Source organism: Pyrus communis, chromosome 3, assembly GCF_963583255.1.
Source record: "Pyrus communis chromosome 3, drPyrComm1.1, whole genome shotgun sequence".
NCBI lineage: Eukaryota > Viridiplantae > Streptophyta > Magnoliopsida > Rosales > Rosaceae > Pyrus > Pyrus communis.
Genome location: NC_084805.1, coordinates 8045880 through 8066155, shown reverse-complemented (window position 1 = coordinate 8066155; position 20276 = coordinate 8045880). Strand labels below are relative to the sequence as shown.

At 37.5% G+C, this 20276-nt stretch overlaps 2 protein-coding genes across 3 annotated transcripts; both read right to left on the bottom strand.

The window, feature by feature from the left end:
- Window positions 1-6819: 6819 nt before the first annotated feature.
- On the bottom strand, window positions 6820-12853 carry LOC137729587 (extra-large guanine nucleotide-binding protein 1-like). Of its 2 annotated transcripts, none has more exons than XM_068468563.1 (8): window positions 11275-12853; window positions 11029-11166; window positions 10835-10939; window positions 10573-10740; window positions 9767-9950; window positions 8538-8788; window positions 8146-8309; window positions 6820-7593 (listed from the first exon to the last, which is right to left on the bottom strand). In XM_068468563.1, exons 1-8 carry the CDS (start codon window positions 12421-12423, stop codon window positions 7014-7016), a joined length of 2739 nt encoding a protein of 912 aa, XP_068324664.1. In that variant the 5' UTR covers window positions 12424-12853; the 3' UTR covers window positions 6820-7013. The 2 variants fall into 2 exon arrangements, with proteins under 2 accessions (XP_068324664.1, XP_068324665.1); XM_068468564.1 differs by having other exon boundaries at window positions 8538-8779; window positions 11275-12852.
- Window positions 12854-16526: 3673 nt separating this feature from the next.
- LOC137729999 (protein JINGUBANG-like) lies at window positions 16527-18730 on the bottom strand. Its single transcript, XM_068469060.1, has one exon. The coding sequence runs from the start codon at window positions 18591-18593 to the stop codon at window positions 17151-17153; it is 1443 nt and encodes a 480-aa protein (XP_068325161.1). The 5' UTR covers window positions 18594-18730; the 3' UTR covers window positions 16527-17150.
- Between the last annotated feature and the right edge of the window lie 1546 nt (window positions 18731-20276).

The window sequence follows — 20276 nt, the reverse complement described above, 5'->3', positions numbered from 1 at the left end:
CTGGAACCCCTATACCCCACGTCTCCTCTCTCTCTCTCTCTCTCTCTCTCTCTCTCTCTCCCCACGAATATCCCTAAATTTATATCCTGTGTGCGGCCGCATATCCAACGGCCGTGGCGGCACACACTGATTTTTCTTCCCAACCACAGGAACGCCACGACTTTTTCTTCCCAACCACAGCTTGGTAACCAGCTCTCCTCATTAGTTTTGATAAACCAAAAAACCAATAGAGAAAACTACACACCATATTTCAAGCATTCAAGTAGTTTCAAAATTATGGCTGCAGTGGTAGAGGTCTGGATGAGCGAGCTGGGTAAGCTGAAAGAAAAGGTAGGGGCTAAGAAGCGATTGCTGTTGTCATCGAAAGCCAAACAAGGAGACGGGGATGAAGTCGAACAACAACAACAAGAACAACAAGAGTTTAAGGAAGCAAGAAAGGAGAGCAGCAGGATGGTTCAGATCCAGAGGGACTTGGACTCTTCTTCGCTTTCAGAAGACACTGTGCGTTTGCTTATGGATCGCTTTGTGCCTTGGTGACACCTAATGATATGCATATGTATATATATATGTATATATATATATATGTATATATATATATATGTATGAACATGTTTTTGGTCGTACTCTTGCATATAAATAATGTACCTTTAATTTGTTTAGTTCCATTTTAACACCTCTCATCTGGCCATGAAGAATGAGTCCTATTTCTTCGAATTAATTTTGTTTTTGTAAACTGTAGCGTGTATCGATTTAATGTCTTTTTTTTGGTTTGCACCGATTAATGGTTCTTGTTTTTACAATTGAAATTGAGGGAAGTTCTTCATAAACTTAAAAATTTAATTAATGTACTCAGACTTTTTAACAGTTTTTATTGACAATGATAGCCCTTTTAGGATTTATTTTGTTTCCTAAAATTTTAAAGTATAAGAAAAAAAAATAAATAAATAAACTGACGGAACTGTTCTGTTGAGCATCAATATTTAATTAAGATTGCATTAACCATTTGTGAGACACAAAAATAAATCGAGGTACTAAATTGTTACAAATAAAATTTTGGATACTAAAGTGAAATAAGAGTCAAAGTTTATCAGGTCTTATTTGAAGAAAAACGAAAAATAAAAAACATAATTTTTTTATTACAAACAAAAGTGTTAGTGAGTTAAATTGTTAATTGTAAAAGGGAGGACCATCGTTGAGGATTGAATCTGCACTAAAGTGCATAGACATAATTATTTTCTGTCACTACGATAAAATGTTATTTGCATAAAAAAGACATCCTCTTCAATAGCATCCTCTGAAATAAGCCATACTGACAAGAAGAAAAGAGATACCACAAACCTTATGTGATGGATATGACGAGGGATATAATCGATTGAAACCAGCCATTGTGGCTACTTGTTTCTATCAAAAGCACACGCATAGACAATACGTATATGTTCGGGATGGTAATTTTCCCCCAAAAGTTTTGGGTGTCTGTGGGGCTTTGCTCTAGGCGTCAAGGATAAAAACCGGAAATAGAGATTGGTTTGGGGAAACTTACGGGTATGGTGTTTGACCCAAACCCGCCCCCGTTTGGAATACATATTAATCATGTATATAAATGATATTCAAAATTATATATGTTATAAAAATAAAATAAAAATGTGGCTTGCTTGCAATTTTTCACATTAAAAAATGTTTTGTGGACTTGATTAAGCTCTTTTTGGTGATCAAATTTGCTATTATGATTATTCTTATAGTTATTAATTTTTCTTAATAGTCTAAGTTAAGAATTACTCTCCTTAGGGGCCCGACGTCCTTGTTGGTACACCACACCAGGGTTAGGTTCTGATACCAAATTGTTACATCCCGACCCGGGCGGGATCACTTCCCGAGCCCGCTCCACCACCGTAGCACGATATTGTCCGCTTTGGGCACACCACGGCCAGGGTTAGGCTCTGATACCAAATTGTCACATCCCGGCCTGAGGTCCACCACATCTCGGGCCCGCTCCACCACCGTAGCACGATATTATCCGCTTTGGGCCCCGATCACGCCCTCACGATTTTATTTCTGGGAACTCACACGAGAACTTCCCAATGGGTCACCCATCCTAGGAGTGCTCTCGCGCGCTACTCGCTTAATTGCGGAGTTCCCATGGAACCCGAAACTAGTGAGCTCCCAAAAGGTCTCGTGCTAGGTAGGGATAGGAATATACATATAAGGATCACTTCCCTGGGCGATGTGGGATCTTACACATAAACGATCCCAAAATTAAATTCAAAATAAAATAAATTGAAGAGCTATAGATTGAGAGATCACCTTCTAACACTCAAAACCCTAGATTTGGACAAAAGACATATTTCTGCATATTACACTCAATTTAAATGTTGAATCTTTGGATTTATTTATTCTTATCTTATTGTTTGTAATGAACCGGCTCAGACTAGAACTAGCTTATAGGCTATATAAATTACAGCTGTTATAGTAGATGTTATTGTTCTTATAATTTATTTGTTCTTATGTTATTGTTTGTTAGATAGTACCTATCTGAATGTGGTGAAGTACCCAGTTGGAATAGAGTTACATGTTCGTTATACATATAAACTTTTGAATGTTGGAGCAAATGATGTTCGCATGATAGGAATAAGGGGGACCGGAGGGATAGGAAAGACTTCAATTGCTAAAGCTGTTTATAATTTAACTGCCCATGAGTTCGAAGGAAGTTGTTTCTTGGAAAGTGTTAGAGAAAAATCAATGCAATATGGAGGCCTAGTCAAACTCCAAAATTACCTTCTTTATGAAATTCTAGGGATGAAGGAATTAAAGTTGACCAATGTCGATAAAGGAATCAATGTGATCAAGAAAAGGTTGAGTCATAAGAGGATTCTCCTAATTCTTGGCGATGTCAATCAATTGGACCAACTAAACAAGTTAGTTGGAGGGTGTGATTGGTTTGGTTCTAGAAGTAGAATTATCATAACAGCAAGAGATAAACATTTGCTAAATGCTCATCAAATTAAGCTATATACAAGGTCAAAGAGTTAGATCTTCATGAAGCTCTTGACCTCTTCATCAGTTGGAATGACTTCACAAGGAATAGACATTTAAATGATGATTGTTAATTAAAGCTTAACTTAGCTTTATATGATTATGAAATGCTTATTAGAGGATCGAAAAAGTTTAGGCAAGGAGCTTATTGACAAGAGATGCTCTGCTTACCTGTGAGTGGACCCATTCAAAAAAATAAACGTTTTTCTGATAAATGTCGTATAACTCTGGGGCCAGTTGAAAGGACGAATTTTCGACTAACTACAACTTCATTTCATATGTCTCTTAGTTCAAGCCAAGGGTGTCTGCAGGTGTGCCCACGAGAGTTTACTGATAATTTCAATGTCTGGGAGTTGGAAGAAGAGGTTGCCGGAATAGGAGATGATTTGAAGTGGCGTTTGGTAGTTGATGAAGTTTCATTGTATCAAATAGACTCCTATTCCAAACACCCTTTACTCCTAAACCATGGAGGCCAAAAGTTCAGCAAAATTGTGCTAGGCTTCCACCCAAATTATAAGGATATCATCTATTTAGATGACTGTAGTCAAGTTCTGATGTGCAACCTTAGTGCAAGAACGTTAGAGTTAATTCCAGGGATTCCGAGTTTCAGCCTATATTTGGATCAATAGCTTATCCACCCATTTGTGCTTCCATGATGGCCAACAGCAGTTCCCATACTTAACTAGTGCAACAAATGTATTTCACCGCAATGCAACTAATGATTTTTTCTATAAAAAGTTTGGTGCAATTCCAGTTTACAGTTCTATGAATGTCTGCACATATGAGGTTGGTTTTGAGGTCGGTGATCATGGTTTCAAGATTAGAAATGCAGGGTTCCATAGCTTTCCTGGTAGCTTGAAGCATCATAAAACGATGAAGGATTGAGGGGAATCAAACGACTGGCTGATAACAATGTTAGAACCCAACTCAACTTCTTCACTATTGTAACAAGATCCTTGTATTATTTCATCAATCAATTACACAACAATCTTTCTCTTATAATTCATTCCTATTTATGCTAACAGTCTAACCTGCTAACAAAGAAACCTATAACAACTAACAAACTTAGAAACTAACCATCTCAGCCATACACTTGGCACATTTTGATGATGCCATCTGGCATCATAACATTTTCATGAGTTCTAATACAAGATTTTCTGGAGGGAACCAGATCTCCTCTAGACCCAAGAGAACTGAGCCCAAGGATCAAATAATACGGGTCATTGAAATTTGATCCAACAGCTACAATTATTATAACTTTTAGATGCCCTCTGTTTGTAACTGTTTAATCAAATTTCAATGATCCGGATCATTTGATTAGTGGGCTCGGTTCCTTTGGGCCGGAGATCTGATTCCTTTCTGGAGATTACTTGGATTCTCTCCCCAATGAGTTGAGGTTCCTATGGTGGCCTGAATGTCCGTTACAAGCTTTGCCATCCAATTTTAACCCCAAGAAACTTGTTCAAATGTCTATGCCTCGTAGTTCTTGTCAGAACTTGGAGGGGGATTCATGGTATTTAAAATTGTTTTTCGTCTTATTTTCAAGAGTGTGTTTTTTTTTTTTTTTTAACTAAATAGGCTTGGTTTGTATTTTTTTTTTTTTTTTTTTACGGTTATCTTGTTTGATCCTCTTTTTATCTTTTGTATCATAGGGTTTATAAAAATCTGTAATCTATCAAGTTGGAGAGGTGCAAATTCCTAACAAAAATCCCAAATTTCTCTGGAAACTTAGAGGACTTGAATCTAGACTTCTGTACAAGGTTAGTTGAGGTTCATTCTTCCGTTGGATTCCTCGGAAAGCTTGTCCACTTGAGTCTTAAGGGATGCTGTAACCTTACAATATTTCCAAGAAGATTCAACTTGAAATCTCTGAACACTATAGATCTTACTGATTGTGGAAGGCTCGAGACTTTCCCGGAAATTGTGGAAAAGATGGAACTCCAAACATGCTTGGACCTATCCTGCACTGACATAAAAGAGTTGCCATCATCAATGGGATATCTCAGTAGTCCTGAACAGTTGTGTTTAAGTGAGTGTTAAAACCTTACAGATCTGCCATTAAGCATTTATGTGTTGCAACATCTAAAAGGTCTTCATTTATGTGGATGCCCGAAACTCGCTACATTACCAAATAAGGTGAAGTCTGAAGTTTCATGTAGTGTACAACCACTTCCTTTGGTGCTGCCAACTACCACAAGGATTTCACATGACAGTTACATAAAGCGCTTCCCAATCTTGAGCAATTAAACGTGCAGGGAGGCAGTTTATCAGAAATGAATTCCCTTGCTACTCTTGATTGTGTGTCTACGTTATTCAAACTTGATGTATCGGGAAGCAATTTTGTTAAGTCTTCCCGAATGCAATATCAAATTTGTCAGCTTGAGGATTCTAAACTTGCATGGATGCAACAGGCTTGAGGAAATTCCAAAACTTCCACCGAAGGTAGGACGTGTAGATGTCAGTGATTGCGTATCCTTGGCAAGATTTTCAAAATTGTCAAACGTTTTGGAACACGGAGACGCACAAATGTTTATTTGGATGGACTTGTCTAACTGCCAGAGACTCTCTAACAATCTTGCTACTGATGTTGCAAAAGGGAAAAAAAATACTATCGAATGGCGAGGACGATCTCTTCTCTCTCTTTCACTCTTGTACACTATCTGAATTCGAGACTGTATTTCCAGGAAGTGAAGCTCCAAGGTGGTTTAGCTGCAGTAAGGATTTGAAAGCCTCCGATGCATCATGTGAATTTCTATTGAAATGCCTCAAATGTTCAAACTGGAAAACTCAGGCGTAGCTCTCTATGATGTAGTTGAGAAAACGAGAAATGAATTTACTTTCTGTTCTACAGCCGCGATCTACATTAATGAAGAACGAATTCGGGGTAATATGTATGATATTCGTTCAACTGAGTTATAGTAAGCTCGTGTGGCTGTACTATATTCCGTTGTGTCAACTGTTAACGGAGCTGAAGGAAGTGAAGCGTCCAACACAGCCACCTCTTACGTGCAGAGTGCATTTCGATTTTGACCTTCTTGGTAAATGATTACCGCACTATAAAAGCTGCAGAGTCCACCTGGTAATGCCACTGGATGGCAGCAGTGAAGATATACCAAAAGTCTATACGGAGGTATTGGCCGATGAAGATGCTGGCTGCTCATCAAGGTCTGGGGAAGGTATCACGCCATGCTGTGGTTTTTTTGCTTTGGGGTTAGTTCAACAATACCCTCCAAATGTTTGTGTCGTTTCTTCTCAAAAGTTGACTACTTCTGCTACCGCTACTCTGACAGTGATCAAGACCATCAAATCAGCAGGTAAAGAATCCTCAAAAGCCAGCCGAGTACTGACTACAAAGGGCATCAGCTGTGAAGATTCAGATTTTGGAAGATGCAAGACTTTTTTTCCCGCTATCTTTGCTTCTTGCTAAGTTTTGGTGAATGGTTCTTTACTGGTGCTTCCCCTCGTTGCTTTGGTATGGCGTTTCTTGTATTGCAGTCTTATCGGTCTTCGTGGTTCATCTTTTCTGGTTGGTGCATGCACGCAGATATGCAGCGCGCATTTTTGACTTGCTTTGCTAAGCAAATGACCAAGCCTTTACGTGTAGTTTAGCTCACGTAATCCTTCGTCACCTCCAATTTTTGTTGCTTTCAGTTTTTTCTGTGTACTTTGCTGCTTACTTTTCTTCAATAATATAACCGAAAACTAAATAAAAAAATACATCAACTTGATAGTATCGCAAAATAACAAAAAACGAAATAAATAAGACAATATAACACATAAAAACACATATAGGAAAGATATTACTTTGTTTTGCTTCATTGAATCTTCCATGGCCACAACTTGCACATATGTTACGAGGAGTAATAAAATACAAAAAATTGAAAAAGAATATGAACTTTATTCTCTCACATGTATCTGTGTTCCTGAGTGCACGAATATGAACAATTTGCACAACAAAAATGGTTGCATTTACAAAAAGACATTTAAGCGGATGAACTTGCCTCGATGCTAGCAGAAGAGAACTCGTTAATTAATCTGGGTACCTCTTCCTCCCATTTTAGAATCTCACTAGCATATCTAAGAGCTTCATCTACAGTATCAGAATCTAGCGCTGTAACCAGTGAAACAAACAACTTCCTATCTGTTAGAGAATGAAAGAGTCTTTTGAACTTCACTGCAACATACTGAAAGGCTCGGTGACCCAACGTGGGGTTATTGCCGTTGTTGTGGCTACTGCTGGGATTCTGGCTGGGTACTGGATTGAAATCATAAAACCATTCGCATCGAGTGAGAGGGACTTCGTCAATCTTTTCTTCCAGAAGATCAAACTTGTTGAGTATCAGAAGGAAGTTTTTTTGGTCAAAGGCCCGATGAGTAACAATATTTTCAAATAGCTGCTTACTTGCCATCATCTTGTTTATGGAAACCCCATTAACATCTGTAGAAAACTCATCGTAGTCTGTCAATGAAACACAAAATGCGACCATATTAACATCTTCAAACATCTCGACCAACTTGCAGTTTCCTCCAAGGCTGCTCTGATGCACTCTAATTAGTTGGTACCTGCGAAGAAACCGATGCCAACGCATTTTAAAACACTGAATTATCACACTGCCCCTTATGATACTTTGATACCCTGTTTCCCAAAACATGAAATAAAATTGCTCAAGTTTTCCTTTTTAATATAGACATTATACTAGTCAACGTTTCAGCGATTAAGAAACTGAAACAAAAAAAGGACCGGCTTACAACTTCGAATTCAAGATCATATCTTGGAAATGAAATTAATTTTCAAGTAACTTATCGCTCGTTTAGCCTCAAATAGTTATATTCCTTACCTGTGTTTCCCTTCATTGGCAAAGCATACTCTCAAAATTCCACTGATTTATGTATTATAAAAGTTTCATCTTAACCATGTGTTACATAGCGTAGACGACTTTTCCTAGTTATAACTAATCTAAAACTGCAAACCAATTTCTATCCATTGGGCAAAGCATGTCGACACTAAATTTAATCAGCAATATTAAGCAAGAGATTGGCTAACTCAATGAAGAAAGATTAATGCAATTGTTGCTCAAGCATTATATACTTGATGCATGAATCACGAAACCTAACCTTAACGAAGGGTTATGCTGATAAGGAGGGTCCAGATTGCTGTTTCCTGCTGATGGGGGAATCAAAAATTCCATGCTCGTAAGGCTATTGGATGAGGTGATTCCCTCAGCATACAAGATGTCCATGTCTGAGGGCTCATAATCTGTCCTTGAAATCTCAACAGCCTGCTCAGAAGAATAAGCATTTGAATCGACTAACACGCATAAAATTTAGAGATAGCGTATTATCCACGTTCCATGTTAATATCTAAATTCATCCACAAGATTTAAAGAAACATTCTGAGCATCTGGCCCATCAAATAATTGAAAACTCAAAAACCAAAGGAGCAGAAGAACTTTGAGAGTGTGAATTGGCTAAAACTAAAGAGCAAGGAACACAGAGCGTGATCTCACCCGATCAAGAAAATATGCAGCTGGTCTGGGCAGCGTTTGTATTTCATTCCTCTGGTCGTATGTGGCTTGAATAGCAGGATCCTTCCACAAATCCTCAACAAATGGTGCATATTCACGAGTAGCTGCTGGAAATATGGCTTCCAGATTACCAGATACCATAGATTTGAGGAGCCAATCAGAAAAAGCTTTCAGTCTTGGACCAATGGAATATTTCGTTTTATCGTCAAGCTGGCTTGTATTTCCTGTGTTAACTGAATAACTTCAGGCACGACTCCATCATGACAATACTGATAGCAACAAATTCATACAAAACGCAAGCATCTAACTTGATGTTTAATATGTTACTTATAACCCACCAATAATGTAATACAATCAAATAATAGAAAGATACATCAACTTGACAGGAAATTAAGAGATATTAGTCCACGAGAAAAGCACAAAATGTTATCTAAAAGGAACGATCTGTTATTCCAATAAAAAATATTGAGTTGTAAATACCAAGCAAATGTTTCAGTTTGTAAAACCAACATCTAGAAAGCACTACCTCTTACAATAAGGTCGTCTCCAAGGGAGAGGGCTAAACATCCAAAAGCAAAAAAATGGCTTGATTTGTCCAAATATTCATCTCCAACCGATGTCTGGGCTATAATTCTATGGAGCCCACCAGGCCATTATTTGGCCAAAGACATCAGACTGGTCAAATGTAGCCCCTCACTTAGCCCCTTTTTTGGGACCCGGCTTCTTAGTTGCAATCATTGCCTCAAACTCAATGGCTAGATTTGAAAACATCTTACGGTAATTTTAACTAAATTAACCAATAAATTTAAAGTATAAACTTAAAACTAATAAACTATTGAGAGGCTTATGTTCAGCCCCTTGGGTTATAGATGGTATATGAGTATGTTCTGACACTAGTCATTTAAAAATAATTTTTTATAGGGCTATAATTATGCGAAGACGGAAAAATTAATATTAGCCTTTTTCCACATGCTGGGTAACCATCTTCCTCTTTATGTAATACAAATTGTGTTTCTTATCCAAACCAAAAAATAGCTGAAGATCTCATCTATATTTCTTCAAGTAACTAATTTATCTTACAGTTATAAAGGAACAGAACAGCTGACTTTATTGAAAGAAATGCCATCCAACTAAATAATTACAAATTGATTTAAAAAGGGCAGATCATAAGCATATGGAGTGGAGAAAACAAGGAATCAATATATTTGTACCTGAAGGGCCTGGTTCATCCAGAAGCTGTCCTTTTCCTTTTCTCTTCTCAATCAAACTTTCTTCTTCAAACAACTCACGTCCTTCAAGCAGTATACCGAGATAACTGTACAATCTGCTCTGTATCATCAACTTAATACTTTGCCGCTCATCTTCAGAGAAAGGAACATTGTACAAAATCTTGGCCTAAAATAAGTAAGTACTTATTGTCAGAAGAAATGCACGCATCATTAGGAATAAATATCGCAGTTCCTTCAAACAGTTTATTGAACTCAGTAGAAAACTTTACCGAAATAGAACATTGGTTCCTATTACTGATATGGATGGGAAAAAGAAAACAATGAGTCACTTGCGGTAAAAGAAGAACGAGTCATGTTTAGTTATCTGTGTGCATGTTTGCACTTGTTGATTATTCAATAGAAGAACACTGCTGCTGAGAGGATGTACCATACATAATTACATGCACATTATGCAGTCTGCTGAGAGGATGCACATTACGCGGTAGTGCATTCAGAAATATACAAACATATATATATGTTTACACATTTCTGATGTGCACGCAGAGTCAACTTTTTACAGGTATAAATATACAAAATAAATCAGGAAATGTTTTTTGAAAACTTCAAGTTCTGTCAATTCTAGTTCATCTGTCAAGTTTCACCAATGATTACTATCATCTAAAGCTTTGTAGAATAAATAATTTTTACTGACCCTGAAGCTATGGAATAGGAAATGCACCAATTAGGTTATGAGCTTAATGATATTAAGAAATCGGTAATTGGGTCATTCCCTCCACAAAATGTCTTACCTGTTTAAATATAGTGCTTGTACCAGATTTATAATGTCCAACTAGAACAATTTTGTTAAGCATTTTCTCTTCAAAGGTGTTCTGGGTGTTCACTTCTTCCATCGAAAGATTTGCAGAATCAGAAGGAATTGGCAAAGACAAGATGTTACAAACCAGCTTTATTGTAGTCTGTAGAGAAGTAACTTCACAGTTAAAGGATGCTTGACGCATAAGATTGATTAGGAAAGGCACTCAACTTATTGCATATCACATGCGTACAAACCTTGTCCCATATCTTTCCTTTTACTTTATTCATTCCTTCTTCCTGATACGACCCATCTGCACTCACCCAGTAGTGAAGATTTCCTTCACATGGCACTCCAGCCAACTGCATAATTCCAACAAAATACATCAAACGATGTGTTTTTTCGAAGCTTATAATATACCAATGAACATGAATGGGTCCAGTGTAAAAACCTTCAGCATGAAGGCCTCTAACTTAGTGATCTCCCGACTGTTTATCAATATATTTGTATCCCCGTTACTAGCATTTTGCCTTATGTGACCTCGCACATTCAAGTGAGGGCTAATTATTTGGCAAGGCCTATGCCCTTCCTGTTCATTTAAAGCAGAAACATCATCACATTGTAGTGCAAGTTACAACAATATAGAGGTCTACTATTAACAAGCTGATTTAAAAGTTCAGCTGAATTCAATTTTTACCTTTCCCCAAAAACCAGATACTTTATCATACCAATAGCATCCTGGTTTTATCTTTTTTGGTGGGTTTCGGCAACTTTGCAATCGAACCAGCTCTTCCTGCGATAGAGGTTCGTCATTCACAAAAATAAGATTGCCTGGCAGTTGATTTGCTTGGCAAGATATCTCGGCTTTCATTATCAGTTCTACTTCCGATTTAGTGAGAAGCCGCTTGAGCATCCTAGAACAATTGCCCAGCTTCCTTCGCCTTGACTCGTCAATTTCAAAACTAATGCAACTGACACATTTTCTTCCTTCGGGCATTGACCCCATTGCTTTCAGCACACAATTGTAGCAATACTTAGCACCACAAACAATGCAAACCTCTTTCTCCGTGAGTTTGTTTCCTTTCCCACATCGATAGCACGACCCTTTCTTCCCATTTCTCTCAACTGTTGGCCTCACTCGCACATCTTCTTCCCCATCAGAAAGATCAAACTCTTCTTCCTGAACAATGTCATTCGAGTCAGGATCACGGAACGTCACAGCTGATGGTCTTTTGACATGGTGAGGAATTTCTACCGCATCAGCTTCCTCTCTACTAGAAAAAACCTCAGAGGAAAGACTCCGCGAACTCAAACCAGACTCTGATGAACCCCAGTCACCGGGGCTCATATAATTCTGAAAACCTTGAGCTTCTTGACCATCATCAGGCAATTCAAGCACACCCTTCGAACTTCCAGACAGACTGCCAGAAAACCCCAAATCCCCAGAGCTTTCGACTTTATCTGATAAAGTCGGCACACCCTTTTCGCCTTTGCTAATTTCCAAGTCAGCAGGAGTTACTGAATCGGGACAAACAATTTCCTTTCCAAACTTTGCTTCACTTGCAAGTTTCGACTCTTTTTTCGGTTTCTTGTTAGATTTCACAATCGGTTGAATAACAGGGAGGGACGAATTGTTCAAGAGAGAGCCTGAAGAAACCGGAGCAGCAGTTGGGATGTGGTGAATATCAACCGGAACTGCATTTGGGATAACATAACCTACCGGAGGACCCTTGTATTCATCGGCAAACGAAAACTCCAACTCCGTGCTAAAATCTTCGCGGTCGACGCCGCCGCCCCCACCAGAAGCGGCCATAGCAGAACTCAATTTTCTCATCAAATACGCCATACCAGAGGTAAAAAAAATCACCAAAAAACCAGCAATTCCAACAACATAACAAAAAAATCAAAAACCTACCATCTTAACCCTTTAATTCGAAAACCCACGAAGCCAAACGCGGAATAAACAAAACCCAGGAAGTAAAATTCAAAATTTTCACAAACCCATCAAAGAAAAGGTCTGGAAATTTGAGGTAAAACCCTCCAACAACCTCCTCACCCTGCCCAAAACAAAGAAGCAAAATAACAAAAAACAAAGAAACTCTCTGATGGAAGTCGCAAGTATAGAGATGCAGACTTGGAGGAAGACTTATTCGTTGACTTGCCATTTTTCTCCACGCGGTGATGTCACGGATGCCACGAAATTGCTAAGAATTTCTCACAGAAACAACAAGAGAAGCAAATCGCCACACTCCGCAACAACTAATGGAAGGCCGAGTCTTCAAACTGAGTGGGTGTGGTTCTCTGCAGTTACATACACACAAGTAACTCTAGTCCTCCCTTGTTTTCGTAGAAAACGACGTCTTTCTAGTTGTGGAAGGGGTATTTTCGCCCCTCTGATATGTCCGTACGATCACTTTCTGTCCCTTATTGGTGCATGGAACGATGGAATAATTATTGACGCAGTCAGCTCCGGCAGAGCAGCAATTTTGTCGGTCAACTTAGAAACGCGTACCTGTTTAATGTACTAAATTTTCGTTTTACTGACTAATTTAACTTTATAACAAATATCATTAAGTAATATCTAGTTGTTAATATTTTTTTTATAATGGTTAGGCTAAAAACTAAATATTTTAGTCCAAAAAATTTAGTTTTTATTCAGAAACAGTTTTTCTATTTCAACCGTTCTAGCCTAAAATTTTAGTCTGGGATTATTAAAGAATGAACTTAGGCTAATTTTTTGTTAAATTAAATTTAAAAAAAAAACATAATAAATATGTAGATTATCGTAAATTAATTTTATGAACATTTTAATCTAAAAAAATTTTAATTCCGATAAATATTGGGTGAAATCCACTCTGATTTCTGGGCTAGATTTTGGAGGGAATTTGGCCTTGGTTTAGCATTTAGCATTTAGCCCAAATTTTCCCCTTGGGTTAGAGTGGGTTTGGGAGGAAATTTTGAGGGGTAATTTGGCTTTTAGCCCACCATTGGAATTGGTCTTAGGAATTAGGAAGAACAATTATTTTTATGAAAAAAAGAAATATATATTTTGGGTTGTTACGCTGTAAAGAAAAGCGATGTCTTCAAAGAGCTAGTTTTGCTTTTTGCTGTTTTGGAAGCTTGATTTTGACAAAAAGAACTTTTTTTTTTCATTTACCAAACGCAATTTTAGTTCTAGCTTTTTCCAAAAGCTACTTTTAAAATAATTTTTCAGCAATTGCAAACCAAATCGTAGTGCACCAAGGAAGGAATGTTCGATTTGTGGTTTAATAAAGGAAACAAACAAAAAGGGTTAGAGATCACTCAATAAATTTAAGGGGCTTTTAGATCCAGGTCCAAAAATGTAGAGTGTTTTTAGGAGTGAGTCCAATTATCTAATTATATGTTTTTATTTCTTTTATACTCATTTTATATTTTCTAAAAATATTAAAAATCAATTAAAATCTTCTAATATTATGCATTTTCCAACTCCAAAAAAATATATTTAATATCTTACAACAAAAATACTAATATACTAGCATAAATTTATCTACAAAACATTCTACCCTAACTCAAGTAATAAATATATGAATGTATATAATACCTATACGTGAGATATAAAACCTAATTAAAATGTATAAAAAACATAACATATATACAAGTAAGACACATTAATCTGTGACAGGTTGATTATAAAAAAAGAATCTGTCATATAGGTAGATAAATATAATTAACCTATGATATAGGTTGATTATAAAAATTAAAAATAAAATCTATAAATGGGGTTTAAAGTAGGACCAAAAACGAGAAATAACCAAAAGATAAATAAAAAGAAATAAGCAAAGAGATAATTGGGAAGAAATTTGATTTTTATAATAAATCTTATCATTGAACATATAACTATTGATAATTAAATAATTAAATATAACAAATTGGACTTATTTTAATAAACTGGACTATTCCTACTATTGGCTTAAAAAATTGGACTTATATCAAGTTTCCCCTAAATTTTTTTAATACCTAAAATTCCCAACAAAAATAATAATGTGGTTTAATAATTAAGCCGTTTGTTGAATTAATCTTGTAATAATCAGTCATAGGAGGAGAGGACAGCATCCAGAAGTTTTTTTTGGACTCTCAAAGTTTTCAATTGGTCGGTGGAGAGTCAAGAAAATCTATAGATTATCTAGTGGGAATTTGAATAGAGAGCTTCTAATGCACCTGAAAGTTTGATAACACTTAACACTTGAAACAACATTTTTGCGGTGTTAAAAGTTCATGCAAAGTTTTAACGAGGTCATACCATTATTACATCCTTTGATTCTTACACATTCTTCACCTTTTTATGGAATATTATTGTATCATGCAAGCACCTAGAACAAAATTTTGAAGGCAACCGGGTAGATAAGCACACTTCAATTTCTCTCGACTTATAAAATCTAAATCTGCCTAGAGTTAGTGGGCTTTTAAGGTTTTTTCTCTTGTTCAATATATTTATCGCGAGGTTTGCTCACCCGTACTCATGGGTTGTGCGTAGTTTGCATATGACACAGGTAGATAGTGTATTGATAATGTATCTCATCATTTTTATAGCACATTGATAGTGTGTCGTCATTATACTGTCAGCAAAATAGTGATATGTCGTCAATACAGATCATGTGTAAACCATGCGCACATCACAAATGCGTAGGTGACCATTTCTATTTTATTTTTATTTTTTAACAAACGATAGTATCTGCACTAAGGGACAAGGGCGTGGGCTAAGTCTTACAATGGGCAAACCATTTCTGTTTTGGGTAATGCTAGAGAGACCAATTATTTAGAATAAATTTTGGAAATCATATGACGTGGCTGTTGATAATTGGATTATTACAAAAACATTGATTAATGAGTTTATTTCTTATTTGTGATGTATCATATAATTTACAAATACAGTTTGAAAATTAATTTACCTAGCATTACTCTTTTATTTTTATCAGTACATGCAAGAGATGTTTTTTTCCATTGAGTTTGGATTTGAGTGCATGCATGGATGCTTTTATCATGCGCTCTCAAGATTATGTTCTAGTTTAGCCTAAAAGTCCAATCCATCATCTTTAAAGCAGGCCCCAATAGCCCAACATCTCTTGCTCCTCTTGGTCAAAAATAAGTCCGAACACCACCTAATTCTTTAGTACTATGCCTGACAATTTTTTATACGATTCATTAACATGACATAAAAATGATACAAAAATAATAAATTTCGGATCACTATAATAACTAATTGGTCATTATCAAGTCACCCGTCCTTAATAACGATTTCTTAACGGGGTTACATTCAGATAACTCGTTTCAACTAGTTAAGATGTTTGATATTTTTAAACTACTAAAAAAAACCTTACAAGGTACCACAATAACCATAGTACTTAATCTCACATAAGAGATTAAAAATTTCCAATCACATTAAAAATATGAAGTAATTTAAAAATAACAAAGCACATTAAAATTTCATAATAATTCATTACAAGTATGAAAAATGTGAAAAAAAATATGTAAACGCTCGTGATCGCATTCTCTACGCTTTGATGACAAGTATATCGTAGTTTGAATTTTAAAAACCTACAAACCCTATGAATAGTGTTTTTAGGGGATTTCAAAATAATGTACAAGTTAAAAAAGATGAAAGAAAATATAAACGCTCATGAGTGCATCCTCTACGCTTAGACAATAGTTACATCGTCGTTTAGATTTTTAAAATCCTTTGAACCCTCCTAGCTACACCATCGCTTAGACAATGGCTCCACAACCTTGAAAAAAAAAGCTTCCTTTATTTTGCATATCCTTAAACATTTGATATTTGTAGTACTAATGTTTTTTTCACTAGCTTCTTATTTTGAGGTATGTAATAATTGAAAGATAAATATATTTTTATGTTTTGAAATAAGATTTATGTGACAATGTGATATGTAGTTATGACTTTTGAAATGAGCACCAATCAAGGACTTGTTAATTCAAATTGCTGGCTAGCTTTTGGTAGCTTATAATTCAAGTCAAAAGATTGAATTTACAAACGTAAATACATGATTAATGGTACACTTACAAACGTAAATACATTGACTCTGTAATCATACTCGTGTATATATATAGTAATATCTGGCCAAATTAATAACAGAGAAAAAGCCCTATAATTGTGGCAACAAAGCTAGCTAACTAATCTGCCAGAACAATATGCTAAGGAGTTTATAGTCGGTCCATCTGCATGTGCTTTCATAAAGCTGCATTAGGCCATGCAAATAATACATAGCCTTTGGGACCTTATATATGCTGGTTTTTTTTTTGGCATGAGCGATATCTACATATTATATCAGACTCTCACATTCATAGTATCTTGTATTTACTTGCAAAACCATTTTTTCCAAGGCTTCGTTTGAAAGAAAAATCTGGTGGTCCGCCTGGTCTGGACGGTGCCCTCCCGCTTAATTCATCTAGACGTTCTGGCGCTTTGTCCGCAAGACTACCACCAGAACAGACTGCGCGTGTACTACACGCTCGTTGAAGGACCGTCGGGTTAGAGTAAACTCTACGATATTTTCTTCCCAAGACGCTCCGGATTTGTCAATAGTGGAGCCGAGCGGCTTCCTGCCTTATTGAAGCGTCCTTCACCAACGCCCGTATTTGCCTCAAGTCCGGAGCGTCCTCGGACACGCGCCACACCTTTACGGACCGGTCAAGGCTGCCACTGTATAACACCCAACCCTGACCTGGCTTGTTCTCGGAGCCGTGATCTTCCACCACGGTTAAGCATTTGACGGGTCCTGTGTGGCCAGTCAAGACAGACAAGCAGGTGTGCGCCCCACCTTCTTCCCTCCTCCATATGCAAATATTCTTGTCCGCTGATCCGCTGAAAACCAAGTTTCCCGCTGAGGACAAGCACAGTACGGCAAGTTTATGGCCGCGCAAAACTCCGCCATGGGACAAGTGCTTCGCGCGCTCCCAATAATTGACCAACCCATCGGATGACCCACAATAGACAATCGCGGCCTCCTTGTTCACTGCCAATGCCGTCACCGCGTTCTCTTGCTTCAACAATGTCTGAACCAACACATGCGAAGTTCCCTTCCCTTGCAACTCCCTCCTCCACACCTTCACAGTCCCGTCCGCCGAGCCGGTGAACACCAATGACTCGAAACCCACGACAACACTGTTTACTGCGTCCTCGTGAGCTGCGACCGACTCCAAGCATTTGGAATCGGCAATTCTCCAAACCTTGAAAGACTTATCCCACGACCCTGAATAAAGAAGCCCTTGTTCTTCGTTCATGCTCAAGCAAGACACCGCATCGAAGTGTCTGATTCGAACAACGCTGCGGTGTCTCCGGACCTCCACGTAGTTTTTCGGCTTCATGGAACTCCGAATAAAATCTTTCATAGTTGGCAAGCTCCCAACCCGTTTGTAATTGCTTGGATTTTTCTCGGAAAACTTCCAGACTCGGATCTTACCATCCTGATGACCGGTGAATATCCTCTCGCCGGAAATCACGATGGCTTTGATCAACCCGCTCTTCGATTTGAAACCCGTAAAATCCTTCAAGTTCTTCCAGACACGAATGTTCCTGCTATCCGATCCGGTATAGAGCAAGTCTCCTTTGACAGCCAGCGAGTATATGTGGCCTTCTTCCCGGACTAATGATCCAATGAGTCCGTTTAAAGGGAAATTCTCGTCCAGCGGATTCAACGACGACGGCGTTATCCACGGGGACTTATTGTAGGGTGACGCCGTCGCTGGGTTCCATGGGGACATGACATAGGGTGAACCCTCGGTGCTGCTGCCGCCTTGGGTACTATTGCCGTAGTACCGAGGACTTGTCGCCGAGGCACTGCTACGCCGTGTTGAGTAATCATTCTGGTGGCTGCTGTCGTTATTGTTGGTCTCGTTGGTGCTTGTCGGAGACGTCAAGGATGGGTCGGAGGAATGCAAAAGGGCTCCGAATTTCGGCCTGTGGTGGTGGGGGACATTGCGTTCTGCTACCATGGTGCCTCCTCCTCTTTCGTTTCTCATTTACAATTCTAATGAGAAAACGTGGAGAAAAAGAACAATATGGAATTTGAATATGGATTGAGTGCGAGAAAATTAAGAGGATTTTGACGGAAGATTCTTGATGAAATTAACAGAATGATGGAAAGTTTTTGTTAATAGTGATTTGGAAAGGTGGGAGAGCAGTAAGGGAGCGTGTATAAATAGGAAGGGAAACAAAGATTGGTGGGTAGGGTTGGTGCCACGTGTTGGGATGATACGTGGTTGTTTTGTACCGGGAAACCGGGTGTGCCGGTAATTTAAAACGAAAAAGCTGAATTTGGTTGAGTCGCTGGATGGATTGGAGATTAATGGACGGGAAAAGTGCAGCAGTTATCCTTCTACTCAATCAATTTAAGATATGGTTTTTTAATTAAAAATTTATAATTATTAGTTTCTTAACTGATTAAAACATGCTCCTGTGATCATTTTCTTTAATTTCGTTATAATTTTCTTCAAAATGAGTCATGTGTCACGCACACAAGACTGATCAAGGGGTAAATATGGAAAACAAAATGAGAAAAATTGTAACAATAATTTCTCTACTTTAACATAATTGGAGCAATTGTCTCTCAATTTAACCCAATTGTAGCAGTGGTCTTTTCAACATGACTTATTTTAATGCAATTCTGATGAGGTTGACGTAAAAGATCATAGCTGAACATTTCAATGAGCTATGAGATCAATACTCATAAATTTTAGTTCATAAACCATTACTCAATTGGATTAGAATTTTTGGAGCAATTGATATGATTTTCTCTTAATGGAGAATAATGTTCACACGTTTTTATTGGAGGAAACACGAAGCGGGTTTTCTTAGCATGCGTGTGGATTGTTGTTACAATTTGTATGCCGATGTGGAAGCGTTTTCATACTCGGAGGTTTGACTTGACTTTCGAGTTGGTCAAGGATTTACGTTTCTTGGGTTAACACGACATCGTTTCTTTATGTTTCGTAAGTGAGGCTTTTCTGTGCATGCACATGCATATTGTTTTTCATATATTATGGACGATAAAATAATTTAATTTTCTTAGCAGTAAATAGCGTTAAATTAAGTTTGAATATTCGCTAGAATTAGCGTAGGGTTTAGTGTTTTATTTGTTCACAACTTGTGCCAATTTCCACTGCGATCCGATGCTTAATTATTGCTTCCTTCACTTGGATGGCCAAAGGCGATTTAGTGGTAAACAAGAAATTAGCGAAAACAACTTCGAAAGATCGTGTCCCAAAGTATAAGGATCTGTTAGCTGCATTTCATTTTATATACATATTGAGTCTACTGGGCAAATTAGGTAAACGCAAACATTTTATTGTGGTTCCACATATTCCACGTTTAATTTTTAGAGTTTGGGGTCAAATTCTGTGTTAAAGTATGAATTCTTATATATATGCTTTGTTCTCAAATTACTTGTCTCGTACTACAACAATAACAAAGCTAGTAGATTAGCAAACCAGCTTCCAGTGTTATGGCACTCAGTTTCCACTGTGTTATGTTTAGAGAAAGCGATGTCATAATGCTATTGAATTAAAAACAAAGAAACAATTATTGAGAAAAGTTCCCGAATTAAGTAATGTTTGGAGCGTCCTCATACAAAAGAAACCATGCTCTGACCCCAAAGCAAACTTTTTTGAAAATTAAAAACGGAAAACAATTACCAAAAGTTTATT